At 37.3% G+C, this 18,364-nt stretch overlaps 5 protein-coding genes across 7 annotated transcripts in view; 3 read left to right on the forward strand and 2 right to left on the reverse strand.

Moving 5' to 3' along the window:
• Positions 1-382, forward strand: part of LOC108563250 (serine protease snake-like) — a 1,151-nt gene extending 769 nt beyond the window's left edge. The window contains exons 4-5 of the mRNA XM_017921871.1: positions 1-106; positions 170-382. The exon at positions 1-106 is cut by the window's left edge and continues 291 nt beyond it. Coding sequence (XP_017777360.1) covers positions 1-106; positions 170-331 — 268 coding nt within the window. The 3' untranslated portion in view covers positions 332-382. The remainder of the gene's footprint in view (positions 107-169) is intronic.
• A 301-nt stretch (positions 383-683) lies between these two features.
• LOC108563249 (serine protease snake-like) lies at positions 684-1,900 on the forward strand. Its single transcript, XM_017921870.1, has 5 exons — positions 684-812; positions 868-956; positions 1,014-1,105; positions 1,155-1,554; positions 1,612-1,900. The coding sequence occupies exons 1-5, from the start codon at positions 731-733 to the stop codon at positions 1,771-1,773; spliced, it is 825 nt and encodes a 274-aa protein (XP_017777359.1). The 5' UTR covers positions 684-730; the 3' UTR covers positions 1,774-1,900.
• A 1,826-nt stretch (positions 1,901-3,726) lies between these two features.
• Positions 3,727-7,641, forward strand: LOC108563245 (protein dispatched-like). Its single transcript, XM_017921864.1, has 8 exons — positions 3,727-4,142; positions 4,306-4,579; positions 4,631-4,851; positions 4,901-5,083; positions 5,139-5,511; positions 5,562-5,754; positions 5,806-6,160; positions 6,221-7,641. The coding sequence occupies exons 1-8, from the start codon at positions 4,005-4,007 to the stop codon at positions 7,442-7,444; spliced, it is 2,961 nt and encodes a 986-aa protein (XP_017777353.1). The 5' UTR covers positions 3,727-4,004; the 3' UTR covers positions 7,445-7,641.
• A 19-nt stretch (positions 7,642-7,660) lies between these two features.
• Positions 7,661-9,839, reverse strand: LOC108563248 (choline dehydrogenase, mitochondrial-like). The gene has a single exon (XM_017921868.1). The coding sequence runs from the start codon at positions 9,626-9,628 to the stop codon at positions 7,727-7,729; it is 1,902 nt and encodes a 633-aa protein (XP_017777357.1). The 5' UTR covers positions 9,629-9,839; the 3' UTR covers positions 7,661-7,726.
• Positions 9,840-9,845: 6 nt separating this feature from the next.
• LOC108563247 (tyrosine-protein kinase Fer) lies at positions 9,846-16,242 on the reverse strand. Of its 3 annotated transcripts, XM_017921865.1 has the most exons (13): positions 16,149-16,242; positions 14,584-14,661; positions 13,314-13,509; positions 13,115-13,252; positions 12,685-12,924; positions 12,449-12,632; positions 12,188-12,349; positions 11,862-12,059; positions 11,630-11,806; positions 11,189-11,555; positions 10,993-11,115; positions 10,615-10,737; positions 9,846-10,547 (listed from the first exon to the last, which is right to left on the reverse strand). In XM_017921865.1, the coding sequence occupies exons 1-13, from the start codon at positions 16,180-16,182 to the stop codon at positions 10,393-10,395; spliced, it is 2,175 nt and encodes a 724-aa protein (XP_017777354.1). In that variant the 5' UTR covers positions 16,183-16,242; the 3' UTR covers positions 9,846-10,392. The 3 variants fall into 3 exon arrangements, with proteins under 3 accessions (XP_017777354.1, XP_017777355.1, XP_017777356.1); XM_017921866.1 differs by lacking the exon at positions 14,584-14,661; XM_017921867.1 differs by lacking the exon at positions 12,188-12,349.
• Positions 16,243-18,364: the final 2,122 nt, after the last annotated feature.

The following is an 18,364-nucleotide window of genomic DNA, read 5'->3' on the forward strand; positions in this document are numbered from 1 at the left end:
CAATGCGGATTGCAACAAGCATTATGAGAAGAACAGAAGGCTCGTTGACGGGATCAAAGCGGAATCGCAGATGTGCGCAGGCGGAGACCATAGAGATACCTGTCAGGTGAGTCATTTGTTTGAGTTATTTGCATCATATGGTAATTGTTTTGTTTTTGTTTGTTTCCAGGGAGATTCCGGCGCGCCGCTCCAGATTTTGAATCCCAAGTATATTTCGACTTACGACATCCATGGCGTCACTTCTTTTGGAAAGGCGTGCGGCTTGAATATCCCTGGTGTCTACACCAGAGTTTCCCATTATATCGATTGGATCGAATCCAACGTTTTCTAAACGCACTCTAATAATTTACAAACAACAACAAATAAAATGATTTTATAATTATTTTTTCTATATGTTTTATTTTCTTAGTAATAGATCAGCTGTATACAAATGATTACATTAAATTGTTATATTATTAAGTGCAAACATTATTTCCTGTTTTTTTATTGAAAAATTTAATCGTTATTAAATTGAGACAAATAAGAAGCATTTTGCTTTATTAATAAATGCAAATGTGTTAAATCAAGTGATTTCGTCAGTGGAAATTAAATAAAAGAAGACGATGGACAACGGAAGATAAATAATAAAGTTATTTATAGGTGGATTTTCCTTTAAGACAGATTTCCCAGGATTTAAGAGCGCGTCGAAAGCGAGAAAATTCAGTCTCTGCTCGTCAATCGCAGTAAAAACATGTTCGTCCGTTCAGTGCTGTTAGTAACTTTGGTTTTTGGTGTTGTTGCAAATGCAACACCAGGAGAGAAAAGCAGAAAATGTATGGTTTATTTTCATATGTTATTTCAATGTTATATAATTTGTTTTGTTTATAGATTGTGATGAAACTCATGTGAAAGCGACTGGAAGAGTTCGCAGGGTTATCGGTGGTATTCAAGCAGCTGAAAATGAATTTCCGCACATGGTATAAGGTTGTAAACTTAGAAATGGCATCATCTTAAGAAGCTTTTGATTTGTTTAGGTTTCTTTGCATTACGAAGATAATGAAGCGCAATGCGCCGGATCCTTGATTAGTAACAAATACATTTTGACTGCGGCATCATGCATATCTAGGTACTATGGAATAATAAAATTGTTCAATGTATTACGTTTAATGTTTTAGATATTATCCGAAGTTCGCTAAATTAGGTACAGTCGATTTGGACAGCAAGACTGAACAGATGAAGATTGCCAGAATGATCAGAAATCCTAACTTCAAACCTCTATCTTGGTACGATAACATCGGTTTGATAGAACTCGAGAAACCCGTCGAGTTCAGCGATTCGATTAGACCCGCTTGCCTCAACACCGAAGATTCGGATGTGAAGCACACGTTCACCGCAACAGGATGGGGTTTGACCGGTTTCAATGGAAATCCAACTTCCAAACTTATGAAAGTCGCTTTAGAGGAGGTCGACAATGCAGATTGCAACAAGCATTATGAGAAGAACAGAAAGCTCGTTGACGGGATCAAAGCGGAATCGCAGATATGCGCAGGCGGAGAGCATAAAGATACCTGTCAGGTGAGTCATCTGTTTGAGTTATTTTCTTCAGATTTAATTATTTTTGTTTGTTTCCAGGGAGATGGCGGCGCGCCGCTCCAGCTTTTGAATCCGAAGTATATTTCGACTTACGACATCCACGGCGTCACTTCTTTTGGAAAGGCGTGCGGCTTTAATGCGCCTGGTGTCTACACCAGAGTTTCCCATTATATCGATTGGATCGAATCCATTGTGTTTTAAACAATAATTTACAAACAACAACAAAAACATGATTTAATAATTATTTTTTTCTTTATGCTTTAGTTTTCTTAGTAATGATAATCTAATAATACTTAATAGTAATTATTATAAATTTGTATATTATTAAGTGCAAATATTTGATTTCCCTTTTTCTTCATTTAACCTTTGAACTTTTATCAAAGAAAATTTTGTTTATGAATTCGTTAATGAAGCAATTTAAATATTTTGCAACTGATTTTTGGAATTATCCAGTTATTAATTAGATACAAATAAGAAGTTATTTATAGATCATAACTTTTATTTTTCATTACTTTGATTATCAGTTAGTTCAATTCGAATAGCAAAGATCAAACTGGGAATTCCAAGTAAGCTTAAACGTGGTCAAATGACTTCTAGTTCATTATTAAAAAAATAATAATTACTGGTTTCTATGGAAATATTTGTAATTACTTTACATATCCATAGTAATACTTTGGAGATGCTCGATTATATGGATCGGAGAGGAATATTAATAACACAGAGAGAGAAACACAAGATACATAGAGATCTTAAAGTACAACGAGTTCGAAACTCAAGAGCCAAGACAAAAGATACAGAGAACCTTACCGGATATTGAGACACGAGTGAAGAGCGAGAAAAGAGAAGGATTACGCATTTGAATTTTATTAAATCTTTATTGTTTTTTTCTTTTAAATTACATAAGGGATTATAAGTTAGGGGAGACCGGTATGGACTTTCACCTCTTGCGGCCTTCAGAAAGTTACTAAAGTTAAATATACAATAATCAGACAATGACAAGATGAGACAATAATGATGATTATGGCTCAGTATAGAGTAGGACATATTACAGGACACATAAAAGAAAAGAAAAATAGAGAACATTAGTTAAGAGAAACACAAAACATAATAGTAAATGTGACTTAAGACTAACACGAAAAGAACACATTGTAACACTGCCCGAAAACGAAAGGGGGATTTTAGGTCAATATTTTGTTGATGTCTTCGATGTGTTGGGTTGGGATTTTGACTTTGGGGATTTTGGAAAGGGCTGTCCCTGAGAGAAGGATTATAGATATGCTACACCTTATTTACCATGAAGAGGTAGAACCCTTATCAGTCCTTTCTGGAATCCAGCTACGGTCTAGAGTGTCACACACCGTACTGGGCTGATAAGTGACGTTATATAAGCGGGCTAGAGTGAGCACCACAGTACACACGAAGTTTATACTATTGCATCATTTAAATCCGAAGAATTGATGAAATCATTATTTTTTTTAGAACTAGATTTACGCAATAACAATATAATTAAAATTGAACATAATTTTATTTCATTTACAATTAAACAACATTTGTCTCGTTGAGTTAAATTAAATCAGTATATTGAAATGAATGAGCAACGAGTTAACTCAATTGAGTTATTATGGAATTTACATGTAATTCTATTTGCTATCAAAGGAAGCACTGATGAAACAATTGAACCGATTTCAGGTAAGCTTAGCAACAAGATATAAAATTTACCAATATAAATGCAGCGATAATAAACATTTTGTAAGATTTGTTAGAAACTCGTAAATATTTATTTAATTAGTAATCTTTGGGAAATTCCAAATAAGAATATGCACAAATATTATTATACTTTATAAATAGTTTTAATAATATTATGCACGATTCGTATTCTATTTACAATTTGCATCTGCGATGTTTAGTCTACCTGTATTTAAACGCAAGCACCTGAAATTCGCTTCGCTTTGCAGTTGCGTAACGACAACTTCTTTCGTTTGTTTGCATCCCTTGGCAACTCGTGTAAACATCAAAATTGACAATTCATTTTCTACCTGGTTGTGTATTGTTGTGATTGCTGTTCGTTTGTGCGTGAATGCCTCCGATTCATGCATGAGTCTTACTTACCTTATCGACGAGACCTTGGATGGGGATGCGCGCACCTTCGCATCGGTTCGTAACCATTCGCCGAGCGTAATCTTAAGCCGGTTCGAAATGATATTCGTCGTCGCCGTGTGTTTTAGTGAGCGAGTGGCAAGCGTTTGAGACAAGGGGAATCCCTGCGAATCGAAGATCAGATTCGATGATGTCGATTATATTGGAGTCGCATCGAGCGTTAAGTAAATAATGCAATCCGAAGTAAATGTGTCAATCGATCTGACCTGCACTCGATTGGGGCCAAATCGAATTGATAAGTACGTTCAAGTCATTCCGCGACGTTCTCTTCAGGGATGTTCACGAAACGCTTCGTCGGTTTCACCGCAAACCATCCGTACCTTCTGGTCGCGATCCTCACAACCGTCTCCATAACATGTCTCGTCGTCCCGGCAACACTAAAATCACTCCCAAACTTTTCGGATCCTCAAATGGTAAGTCAACTTAATCTCGGCTATGGTCACCTGTATCAGGAAAATCTGGTACGAAAGGTCGTTGGTTCAATTCCCAAAAACCAACAAAAAATTGTGGTTAAACCCGAAAAAACAAAACTTAATCTCTTTAGCTATAATCCATTATAATCGCTTCAACATTCAGGGCTTTGAGACGAGAGGAACCGACCTGGCCAAGAAGTTAACCACTTGGAAGAACCTTTTAGAATCGTCGAAATACTCCGGTCAATTCGTCTCAAATCCCAAGGAGTATTTACAAACAAAAAATTACATAATCAAAGCGAAACGACCGTCCAAGAACAAAACCAAAAGATCCTTCAAAGAAATCCCAAAGACGTCTTCATTCAAATTAACCAAAACGAAGAAAACGAAAGTTCCAGCATCCCAAGAAACCGACAATTTCTTCTGCGGTTACCCAGGTCAGATCAATCCAAACATCTTAATGGCAATAATAATCATTCACATTTCAGATTCGAAATACGCAAAGATCGTGATCAAATCGAAGCGTGAAACGGGATTATTCGATTACGATTCGATGCGAGCCATGTGCAAATTAGAAAAACGAATGATAACGAAGAAAGACTACAAAGGTCTCTGCATCAAGAGCGTTAAGAGGAAATGCTGCAAACCGTGGTCTTTGCCCAATTACGTCGCGTTGATGAACTCGAAGAAATCATGCCAGGAGATAACGGTGATTTAAAACAATTGTATTAGAGTTAATTGTAATTTATTTTCTTTAGGAAAAGGATGTGCAAATATCTAAGGAGACTTTGGTGACTTGTGCTCCGTTCTATCACAATTTCACGTTGAAACCTCATTGCAAGAAGATGAATTGCACGGGCGCTCCAAAGATTTGCACAGAAAATGATTCGGTCTTTAACATATTGAATTATATGACTAGCTTATCTTTTCTACCTAAGAATGTAAGTGAATATTTATTAATTTTATGTTTGTCAATCAATAATTTTACATTTACAGGATACAAGTAGTAAAGTTTTATTGAATGAAGCTATGCTGTATTTGCCTTTGGCTTGTAGCATTGCCACAATGCCGTTTTACGAAGATTTTGATGATTTTAATGAGTTCGATTCAATTGAATTGATCGCTTTGGATTTTGGATTGAAGAATGCTCTGTTCGAGAAGATCTTGATTAGGGACGCATGGTTGATGATCGTTGGCGCTATTTTCCTTTTGATATCGATGTGCTTTTACACCAAATCACCTTTCTTCACCTTCATGACTCTAATTGCAATCTTCTTATCATTGGGAATATCCTATTCCGTTTACACTTACGTTTACCAATTGGAGTTCTTTCCATTCATGAACTTGTTGGCTGTCATTGTAACCATAGGTAATTTCTATAAAAAGAAATCATTATTCATTAATTATTGTATATTTTAGGGATTGGTGCTGATGATGCTTTTATCTTCAGCAAACTCTGGAGAGAGTACAGAGCTTCCGAAGATTCGCTCGAAGAAGCTTTAAGCAAAACCCTTCAACAAGCCTTCGTGACGATGCTGGTAACTTCCATGACCACTTCAGTAGCATTCTTCGCATCCTACTTTAGTTCAATCACAGCCATTAAATGTTTCGGGTATTAAACCAAAAACATAAATCTTAAACAATCCAATACAAATTTGTTTAGCGTGTTTGCAGGTACTGCAGTTTTGACGAATTTCATCCTCGCCATGCTTTGGCTTCCGCCCACCGTCATCATTCAAGAAAGAATCAAAGGCTGCAATTTCAACTGTTCTTGTGGGCGATTCTCCTGTTTTCTCGATGCCCTCCAGACGACCTTAATCAAAGCAATCATCAAATTCAAACATGCTCTCTTCATAATTTTCTCAACCGCAGGTTGTTTAGCTTCGATCGCCGTTTTCTATTATCCGAAGTTACGGTTACCCGACAACAACGATTTTCAACTCTTCGACAGCAGCCATCCGTTCGAACAGTACGAATTGATTTACAAGAACAAATTTTGGTTCACGCAAAACATGAAGGTGAAATAATTCTCAAATTGTTGCAAAAAAATATTTGATTTTTTTTTTTATGTTTTGAAGGAAAATGAAGATTCAATTTATAAATTACCGTTGAGATTCGTTTGGGGCGTTTCTCCTGCGGATAACGGCAACTACATGGATCCGCAGAACTTGGGCGATTTAGAATTGGATGAAAGTTTCAACTTTTACACGCCTCAAGCGCAGGAGTTCATGTACGATTTTTGCAAGGATCTGCAGTCGCAGCCGTTCTGCAGAAGAATCGGACTGTCTCTGGGAAGTTGTTTCATGGAGACGTTCGTTGATCTCTTGAAAAGACGATGCTCGGATTTGAGCGATTCCAAGTTTAACAAACCGCCGTGTTGTAATCTGACCGAGTTTCCTTTCGAAAGTCACGTTTTCAATTATTGTCTCTACGACTCCGTTGATGCTTTGTACACGACTCCGTCGAGGTTCTTTTCGCCTGGATTGGCCGGGCCCAAATTTTCCAAATCTGATGTTCCCAAAATACAGGCTTTCGTTGTCGAATTTGATAGCACTTTCTCGTTTTCCTTGAATTTCGATTACATGGACGGTTTCTTGAGAGATGTTGATAATTGGTTTCAAAGCAAATTGGTTGGAGCGCCCGATGAATTGAAAGGTGGTTGGTTCATAAGCGATTTCGATTTCTTCGATTTGCAACGAACTTTATCAGAAAACACACTCGTTGCTATAATTATTTCCATGGCGTTAGCTCTAGGCGTTCTGTTTTTAACTACCTTGAACATCCTGGTGAGTCTCTTTGGAGTGCTCGTGATAACGTGCAGTATTTTAAGTACTATGGCTTCTCTGGTTCTGATCGGCTGGAAGTTGAATATCCTGGAATCAATCGCCATCTCCAGTATTATAGGTTTAACCGTTGACTTCAGTCTTCATTTGACTGTGAATTTTAGATTCGCACCGGACAAAATGAGCAGGGAGGAAGCTACGATCAGCGCCCTCAGAAATACTCTAGGTCCGGTGACCATGGCGGCGTTAACGACGAGTGCCGCTGGTTACTTCATGATTTTCTCTTCAGTATTAGCGTACAAGCAAATCGGACAGTTCCTTTGTATAGTTATGATTGTTAGTTGGTTGTTCGCCGTCTTCCATTTAGGCTCATTGTTAGCGTTAGCAGGTCCAGAGAACCAGTGCGGACAACTATCGTTCCTCAAATTCTTGAGAACTTTCATCAGCAAAAAAGAGCTGACATTTAACGAATCACACGAATTGGAGCGAATGAACGCGTTGAAGTTAGACAACAACTAAATGTATTTTAGTCATGAAAAAACTAGGATAAAATTAAAGATACAAAATAAATTAGCACCTCAGTGAAAAATATGTTATGAAGTATGTGTTAGTAATCATTAGAACTTCTCGACGTAAAACCACATGAGAATAGTCATCAACATTAGTCAATCCAATTAAAACAAGTTTAAATCCAATTTACTTATTTATTAATACACAGACTGAATTATCAATTAACAATGTATTTACACAGACTGTGACTGAACCAATTTGGTTTTTACAAATGTAAACTTTATAATATAATTAGGGATTCTTGAAATTCCAATCCTCCTTGACGATGTCGGCTCCTTTTTCTGCAATCATTATAGTCGGTGCGTTCGTGTTTCCGCTGACGATGATCGGCATATTACTCGAATCTATGACTCTGAGGTTGGTTAAATCCCAAACGAGGAATCTGGGATCCACCACCGAAGTCAAATCCGTCTCTACACCTATACGACAGGTGCCCACTGGATGGTAGTTGGTCGTGGCGAAGCTCGAAATGTGACACCTCCAAAAGTTGTCGGAGAATTCCGCGAAGATCTGGCATTCGCTCTTGAAATTCAGTACTTTCGCGCCGTAATTCTGGAACGATTTTGTCTTGATAAGATTTTCCAACCATTTTATACCATCGAGCATCGTTTGCAAATCTTCTCTATTTCTGTCGCCTAAATAGTTCGGATAGATTTTCGGTTTATCATATAGGCTTTTCGCGTGAGCGAAAGTCAATTGTCCCACGGATTTGGGTTGCGTTAACATCGGGGACATCTGGAGTAAAACGGATTTTTTATTGGCGTTTATGATGCTCCTTTTAGAATCTTCGTTCATGCCTATATTTTCGAGCATTTTGACTAAGATCGGACTGTTTTTGGGATGGAAAAGATGGAATACGGCGATGCTAGGTATCTTCGTTCCTTCGATGGCATTGATGAGACCGATTATGTTGGTCACGTCGATTCCTGTCAGAATACCTTTGGATTTGGTGAAGAAATCGTAGACCTCGTCGTTTAAGGATGGACCGTCTGTGTCTTGGGCGAAATCGTTCAGCTGGACGAAGAAGCTGAAGAGCGTTAAATGATCTTGCATATTTCTTCCGACCGATAAGTTAGCCAGAGGAATGTGGCCCAAATCCCGTCTTAAACCAATATTTGAGTTCGTCAGGATCTGCGGGGAGTTTATCGATCCTGCGGATAGAATCACGTCTTTCTTGACGCGCAGATTAATGTTTCTAGAATCGATATCAACGTTGACGCCGATCGCTTTTTTATCCTCGAAATTCACGTAACGCACATACGAGTTAGTTGAGACAAAGAGGTTATTCCTGTTCTTGGCGCTCGCCAAATACGCTTTGGCTGTGCTGCATCTCCTACCATCTCTGGTTGTAGTTAACGTCTCATAGTAGCCCAAATTTGGTTCATCTTCAGTGATATTCAAACCCATCTCCTGAGCACCGTTTAGAATGATATCTCTGACCCGTCTCGGCGATTTATCGTAAGAAGTCGTCAACAATCCATCGGTGCCGTGATTAGGGAAATCCTTGTACAATTCCCTCGAAGTGCTCTCCGCTTTTATAAAGTACGGCAGCACACCCTTCCATCCCCATCCGGTCAATCCTCGTGCTTCCCATTGATCATAAACCTCGGGAACGCCACGCACGTAAATCAAGCCATTTATGGTGCTGCTTCCGCCTAAAACTTTCCCTCTCGGCCATTTGCAGCCTCCGGTGAAACCCAGACAAGCTTTCGAGCTGCTCGTCTCGAATTGCCAATCCTCGTCAGTCAATTGCAAGAATTCAAACATACCAGGTATTTCGGAAGTTGATGATGGGTATCCTCCAGCTTCCAGAAGAAGAATATTCCATGCCGGGTTTTCGGATAATCGATTCGCCAAAACCGCTCCAGAACTACCCGCTCCGACGATGATGAAGTCAAAGGTGTCTCCATCCTGCAACTTCGGTCCAAAATCCTCCTGGTAATCGGGTTTAGTGTTCAATGAACACTTGGAATTCAACAGACTCCCAATTAGAGTCAAGAACAAATTACCTGCAGCCCCGGAAAGGGTGTTTGGGCAAGGGTCTTGCAGACCCGAAAGACATTCCATGGTTTTACACGAAAGAATGCAAATCGAAACACGATTCGCTACTGAATTTTGGGATACCCTCTGCATGCTTTTATACTCGCATCGAGCAGATACCGAATGCTAATTTCCCACTTATCTGGCCTTATTAATACAAAAATATATTATTCAGATTAATATGGAATAAAAAAATGTATCTACGTAAATTGTATAATTGATTCAAGTCAAAGACCTTATAGCAGTCAGAGTTTTCATCAATTCAGTTTATGAATTTGTATTTTGATGTTTAATGAAAACAAAAATAGGATCAGTGAAAAACATGTACTTACAGAATTTATTAAAATTAAATAATCAAGTTTGTTTTAAACCTATAAACTATATTATTCATTTTTTTTGTGTCGATAAAAACAGTAACGGAAAAGGGCCATCCTTTTCCGACAAATCTCTCCATTATTTACGCTATATCTTACAAACAAAGACGCATAATTGAAAAAAATAAAATAATAATAATCTGGATCGTCGTCATATACAATATAGTTATTACATTCACATTATACTACACATATATATAAAAATATAATAAATATACAATGTTTTAATTTAATAATAATAATAATAAAAAAAAAGAAAATAAATAAGGGCTATACATCACATCTCAATCTGGTAAAGAAGAAGTAAAACGGACAATTCTAGAAGAAATTTGTTTGACGGCCGCAGCTACATCCTCCGAGCTTGCCAAACGCATCGAGACGCCGAGGCACGACTGCTTCGTTTTTGTTTTCATTTATTTTGATAATTTTTATATTTTTTATCATTTGGATCACAGATCTCGCGGCCTTTTCCCGCTTTTTTGGCTATAAGAAGGAAACCCTGTATGCGGCGCATAGAGTGTCCACGACCGTGTAGATCTGCTCGAAGTTCGGCCTGTTTTCAGGCTGATAATCCCAGCAGCGCAACATCAGACGGTACATCTCGTCCGGCGTATTTTCAGGTGCTGGCATCCTGTAACCTAAAATACTTTACTTTATCAACTGAACTTAAGCATTATCCTGTGAAAATATGCAAAAGGATTTTACCTGAATCTATCTTTTCTCTTGCTTTAGAATTGCTGAGACCGCTGTAAGGTGTTCCACCTCTCGAGAAGATCTCCCAGCAGAGGATACCGTAGCTCCAGACATCACACAACGAAGTGTATTTTCCTACAAAAATGATGTAATTATACAAATATGACAAAGTGATTAGGCTATGTGTCAGATGGAACTTTAACAAGTTTGTCTGAAAACCTGCCAATAACCAAATATATCCTAACATTGATATTATGTGAAGTAATTGTCACTTGTCAAAAACTAAATGCGACAGATGAAATTTGCTAAAAGTCATGGATCCAAATGTGACAGATGAAATTATTGAAAGGAGTAAGTGCAATATTATGTAATTAAATTATTATTAGTTACCGAAATTTAATGCTTCAGGTGCAGTCCACTTGATTGGAATTTGCTTCATGCCATCCGAAACGATGTATTCCTCCTCCTCCCTAGACATGCCGAAGTCGGAGATTTTCACGGTGTTTCTGTATCCTGAAAAAAAATAATAATCCCGCAATCAATTAGCATTAATGTACGTATTGTCGATAATCTACTAGCGTCTTACCAACTAAACAGTTCCTTGCCGCCAGATCACGATGTATGCAGTTCTTCGACTCCAGGTACCGCATGCCTGCTGCCGCGTCCAAGCACATGTTCATCAACTGACCATCGGTCAACGCGGAAGATTTCTTTCTTAAGAACGTCAGCAGCGACCCACCTGGCACCAATTCCATTACGATCATGATCGGCTGCTTCTGCACGCAAATCCCGATCAGCTTAACAATGTTCGGATGATCGTACTGCTTGAGAATCCTTCCTTCCTGCAGGAACTTCTTCTTGTGGTCATCCGGTAAGGTAACCCTGCACGTTTTCACCGCAACCTCTTGGCTGCTGCTCTTCAGCTGCGCTTTGTAAACATCTCCGAAGTTACCCTTTTTATGGTGAAAGCAAAAGAAAACGGGGAAAGTTAATGAGATAGTTTTGAGAAATATCAACTGAACTGTACTCTTCCAATTTTATCCAGAAGTACAACGTCGTCGTTGTTCAGTTCCCAGCGTTCCCTCGGTATCGGTTTGTAGAGGACGGCTCCGGACCTCCCCGTCACCGGTGAAGCGCTGTTGAATTGATACAGAATCAGCTCTCGGATGCTTGGGAAAGCTGGACCTTCGAATCTGTAGTGTCCCTGTGAGTATATAAGAAATTTGATTATTTTATTTAATTAAATTATGATTATGTACCTCATTGGTGGTTTGCACTATAAAGTGTTTGTGACCGCCCCAGCAGACGGATAGCACGGTTTGACACTCATCATTCCTAGTGGTTTCCCGGACCAAGAAGTCGCCGTCTTGCGTCAATAACCTGACGACCTCCTCCCTAGGTAGCACCCCGTGGAACCATTCCTCATCCACGAGTGGTTTATTAATACTCAAAGACACCTGAACATCGAAAATAATCATCATTAATCCAAAGACACCAAATTAGGTAAATTGGTTTATTAGCACAAAACGATAAAAACTAATTGTTAGTAAGCTTTCCATTCCATGTTTTTTAGTGTTTAACATACTGGATCAGCACCCTCGCTCTGCGTGGACGAATTCCTGCGTCCCCCTTTGGTCCGCGGAGGGGCCACGGGGGACGAAGGCGCTGACTTCCTTCGGAACGGCTTCTTCAGCATGTTCACCAGCCGGTGACCCTTTTTATTCAAGCCGGATTGCGACCCGTCGCCCTGACACCAAAAATACGTAAAGACCACCACCAACAAAGAACCAATAGAAGACCGTAGTTTCAAGCTATCATCCCATTAAATTTACACCGAAAAGCCTACCTGTTCGCTGGAATTGCTGATGAACGTCTGGTTGTCGATGGACAGATCCAATCCGGATGGAACCTCTTCGCATCCGAGCTCATTCAAGGCACACTTGATCAGCTCCGTCTGCTTGAGCATTTTCCGCTCCAGACACTTCAGTTCATTCACCTCCTTCTTGTTTGTCTCACCCGTATACGACAATCTGAGAAGGGAAAGTTAACTTTGTACCAACAGTATTTACATTATATAAATACCTATTATTCGAGTCGTTGCTGGAGACTTTCCCATTAGGTATAGCCTCTTGGTTGGAACTCTGCAGATTCGTCCTCTTCTCTTGGTTCTCTTTGATTCCACCCTCCAAATCGCTCAGCTTGTTCCTCAGCCACTCCACCGTCAGATTATCAACTGTCAATTGATTCGGCAGCAATTTTCCCGCAGAATCCTCCACCAAACTCTCGTCAAACATAAATTTCACAGGCTCAGTAGGCGTAGTCCTTTATACAAACAATAGTCACAATTAATATTTTCATAACATTTTACTTTTACTCTTTAAGAAACGATCCAAAAGTGAAAAACTGAATCTTTTCTAACAGCTGATGTTTTAGGGATTCATTAATTTTTGAAATAGGATAAGGAAAGTAGACAACAACATTAATTAAAGGAATTCTAATAAAACTATCTTACTTGTGTTTTTCAGTAAAATCATTGTATTCGTCTGACGGTTTGATCGCCTCCAAACCGCTCTCGATCTTCTTCTGGATTTCTTTAAACTTCTCCGAGGTGAGATCCGAGTATTGGGAGACTTCCAGAAGAATCTGCTTCCTGTTGATAAGTATAAAGTTTCTATCAAAATTGCCGGTCGGATCACTAAAAGTTAAATTACCAGCTAGCGATGAAGGTTTCCTGCACCGACTGCTGATGCTCTAACAATCCTGGTAAGAGAACCGTCCTGAAATCCTTTTCGAATTCTGCAGCCTCGCACAGCAGCAACACGTACTCATTGTGAGTGAGATGCAGCTTCCTGCAGGCCTTCTGATACTTATCCCTAACTTCGTCCAACTTCCGTCCGCCGCGTCCCGCTGCAATCAAACATCGCATGTTAATCGCGCACGCATTTGCAAATAGCAAAATGCCACTATTGAAAGGCATTGAAAGCAGCGTTTGTTTGTCTTTGTTTTTCCTTCTATCAATCGCGTTTGTTCATTTCCTCTGCATAAGAGCGTAGCAGAAAAAAAGAACGCCTTCGGCAGCGGCACACAAACGGAATGGTAATAATAATAATAAAATTACAATAATAAAAAAAGAAGTAAATACGGCAAAGAGAAAAATTAGCACGGGCAATAACGAGCGGCTCTATTTGCAATGCGAAATTAATTATGGCTTGTGCTGGGAAAATCGCGGTGCACTTGCCATTTTGCATGAATTAACGCGAGATTTCCGTAAATGTTAATTGCAATTTATTCCTTATTTTAAAACCCGTTCGTTCTTACGATATCGAATTTTTATTTCATTCGCTTCGCTTTAATGTCTTACTTCACCTCTCTGTCTTTCTCTCTCTCTCTGTCTCAATTACTTATTAGGTCGGCTAATTTAAATTGGAAATGTATTAACTATACTTAATTGATGGCTGCTGATTGTGGTAGTGTATAGTGCAGGTGTAAATAAGCTGTCAGATGTTACGCACTTGTGGACTTCTAGAAGGAAAATGGTAAACTATTTTCATTCGCAAATCTCACTCAACTCTCGCACTCTGGCTTTATTTTTAGGCTCTATCTAATGGCACACCGCGAAGGTTATACGATGTGAGTGGTTTTTAGTTGTTTTTTTTCTTGCTTATACATTTCCAACTCTGATATAAAGTTGCGAAAGTCGAAGGGTTTGCAAACAAAACTTTGCGAAATGCAATTTAGCGCTTGATCGAACTATCTGAGAAATGTTCATACAATTTCAAATTTATAATAACTGTAACAATTCTTGCAATTTATATCAGAATCATTAAACACAATGTATAATGACGTTAACAACACATAAATATAAATGATTTTTAAGATGTTTCCTGAACTAATCTAAATGATAATTTGCAAAGAAAAATTATTAGAAATTATTCAAAATATAAATAAAAGCAGAGGGGGCAATTACGAAAAGTTTATAACCTTTATATATAGTTGCGAAATTTGTCAATATCCTGGGTTTGCTGACAGTTTGCGAAACACTATTTAGTGCTTGGCTATCTGGCAAAGATACAAACAAAATTGGTAATAGTTCAAAAATATGGAAAATGTTCAAAGTGAATTATTATACAATTAGTAAATGAAAAGTAAGTTTATGAGTAAAATCTAAATTAAAAATATTTTCTTGATAAAATAATTGATTAGAAAGTTTTAAATTATATAATATATTGAAATTATGATACTAGGTGATATAATTACATATTTTTGACATTCTTGACAACTGTCAAAAATTACATAATAGTCATATATTGAATTGATGATTTTTGTGACAATGATGTCAAAATTGATAAAATGGCAAAAATTGACTTTATTGACAACAACCTTAAACTGTCAGATATGACGTAATTAACAATTGGTTTCTTTTATATTATTAAATTTATGAACTTTGTAACAATGGTGTCACTACGACTCCAGTGTTCAAGTGATTTTATTGTGGACAGAATGATGTAACCCGAGATTAATTTTAGCAGCGAAAGTGAAGACACACGATGATGAAAACAATGATACATATTTTTGACATTCTTGTTAACTGTCAAACTGCCAAAAATGACATAATAGTCTTTATGTCCTTGTTTTTTTATATTGAATTGATGATCTTTGTGTCAATGATGTCAGAATTGATAAAATTATTAAATTTATGAACTTTGTAACAATGGTGTCACTACGACTCCAGTGATTTTATTGTGGACAGAATGATGTAACTCGAGATTAATTTTAGCAGCGAAAGTAAAGACACACGATGATGAAAACAATGATTCAGATTTTGATAATTTCGAATAGAATTTAGCTGGATTGCGTCTCAGCGACAATCCTTAAAGCAAGAGTAATTGCGAAATTATGTAAATTCCTAATCCACATGGAAAATTATAATCCGTTAATAAAGAAACGGCAAGGCGTGAGCGCAGATATTCGGAATGCGAGAAGAAGTTGAATTTGTTTGTGTAGATTATTATTTTCTTTTTAGTTAATAGCGTGTGCACAGAAACTGAACGAAACTGAAGGAAACGAGTTTAAATGCGATTAAATTTGAAACTGTTGAAAGTGTTGTGTTGAAATACGAACACACATTCGGCTGATATTTCGCCTTATCAGGTGTTAATGCCAATGAATGGATTCAGCGAATTTCGCGTAGAACTAGTTTTCGCAACACGCAGTCAACATTGAAATGAAAAATATTGTAAATTTCGATATATAAGCAACTTTGTTTTCTATAGACATTTTAAGACAAATACATCAGATTTGCATTTATTTAATCTCTTTGTAAATAATTTGTTTGTTCTACTCATTTCAGTTTAGTCATCCAAATCTTCAGACTGGTGATTACACTGAAATTATTACTTATCTTCCAATATAACTGTCAAATCAGTTTTACTGTCATCGGTGACAAATATGTAGACCTGTCAAAATTACTTATAGTAATTGTCAAATACAAAACGAACACGTTTTTTCCATATTTTTCTGAAGTTAAAGGATAGATGTGGACTTACATTTTACATAATGCTCTTCGAACCTGGATCTCATCAATTTGTAAAGCTCTAAGTATTTTTGGTATTCGGTCTTCTTCCTCGTCACGTCCTCTGATAACTGAAAAAAAAACAAAATACAAACATTATTACTAAACTAATTTGAATTAACATTTACAAATATTTATTAACTTTTATTAGCTTTAGTTTACATTTACAATTTCGTTACGTCAAAGCCATAGTTAACAAAAAAAATGTCTCTCAAAGATTTGTGTTGTTAGAAGATCATAATTTAATTATAACATTGTCCTCTATATACGTTTCATCCTTAAAGCAATGACTAAGAGCAGCAGCAGCTCGTTAATATCAGTAATTCCACTCCGGTTGTCATCTCTTTCGCCAATTTAAATATCGTTTTAAGCGCAGGCTAGATGGGTTAATTGGTTCAATTAAGATCGGAACAATGGATCCAGACTGCTGCAGAATGCAGCTTTCTCGAACGATTCTAATGTGATATGATTGTGATTCATAAAAAAAAATAAAACAATTCACACTTACGACATGCACGCAATTATTGTTCGCGATTCGATCTTCATCATTATATTCTTAAAACCGATTCATAAAAAAAAAACGTATTCATAACAATTGTAGTTATTTCAATGCAACCGGCTGCATGCGATATTTTCGCATGGCGATTGATGATCTCGCAGGAATCTGTGTCAGGACCACCTTCTTTTTTCACTTCTTTCTTTCCTGCACGTCCGAAAGCTTGAGAAAACCTCTCGTCGTATAGGACTTAAAAGAAAGTTTATTGATGCACTTTTTCTTCTCGCATTCTATATTAGTTTCAAATTCAATGATTGACAGTTTATGAAAGTAAAGCAAGTTATGTTTCCATAGTTTTTTTGGATGGGTGATTATTTGTGTGAATAATTGATTCACAACTTGCACAAATTGTTGATGTAACCAATAAATCCATCTGACAAAACGTTGATAATACCAATAAATCCTTCGGAGCGCATCGCAATTTCACGCCGCATTTAGATCTAATTAGATTGCGCGTCTTCCTTCCCTAATCACTATTTTAACAATCTAAACGCATCCATCTACAATCGCGGCGCCGATTCCGGAACAAAGCTGTTTTTAATTGCCGAACAATGGAAAGCACGTTCCGCTTTCGTTACGTAACGAAATGCGACGGGCGCGCACCGGAAAAACGGATGCATATTTCCGTGTTACGGAAAATATATCGAAAATAAGGAATTTCCGGTTTCACGTTGTTGTTGTTGTTGCCTTGCAACCACAAAATAAAAAGAAGCGACGATAATAACAAAAACAAACAAATAATAACATGGTTGTAAGCACGGTTCGTGCGATCGAAAACGGAAATGCCAATGGATATTTTATTATTACATGGGAATAGTTGCGTTATGATTCATAAAACGGGCGAGAACCGTTTTACCGTGGAGAGCCGTGTGTTGTTGTTGGTCGTTACATGCATGCACGTCGAGAAGAAGGAGAAGAAGAAGCGGGTTGTGTTTTGCTGAAAGTGGGAAAAGGACGGAGAAATGACATGACAGGACTCTGACAGGTGAAGTCTTGATTCTATTAGATCTTTCCTTTCTAAAGTTCATGCTCGTATTGGAGACGGCGCAAAACTTTATTGTTTTATTATTATTATTTTTTTTTTAATTACTATTTTCGCGGAATCATTAAATTTGCAATCTTCCTTTTACGCTATTTTCTATTTTCGTTTCATTCATAGTTTTTATAGTTTCGTCCACCAATATTTATATTCCATTTAAACATTCTACAAATTAGTTTCGTCATTAACAATGAATAAATTTTACTTTATACAGACAGATTTCCTTTACAGTTAAGATAATTATGATTTCTTAACGTTGTTAACTATTAGTACATTCATTATATTTCTTGAATAAACTTAACGTTTAAAAAAGTATAAGATTTGCATTTTGATTTTAATAAATCTAAAATAATTATTATGAGCTTTCATGGAAATTATTTTTGTTTGTAATTGTGTAGTCGGTACAAGCAACTACTAAACAACGCATAGTAATTACACGTATTATGAATATAAACATCTAGTTATAATGAGAAAACATAATTATTATAATAGGAATTTATACATTCATACAAACAGTAAGTTTATAGTAAAAAGAGTTCTCACGTTACGAAATTCACTGAACAATTTCAACAAATTTATTAAACGCCTTTTGACC

The sequence above is a fragment of the Nicrophorus vespilloides genome, unplaced genomic scaffold (genome assembly GCF_001412225.1).
Source record: "Nicrophorus vespilloides isolate i.1.1-1 unplaced genomic scaffold, Nicve_v1.0, whole genome shotgun sequence".
NCBI classification, from domain to species: domain Eukaryota; kingdom Metazoa; phylum Arthropoda; class Insecta; order Coleoptera; family Silphidae; genus Nicrophorus; species Nicrophorus vespilloides.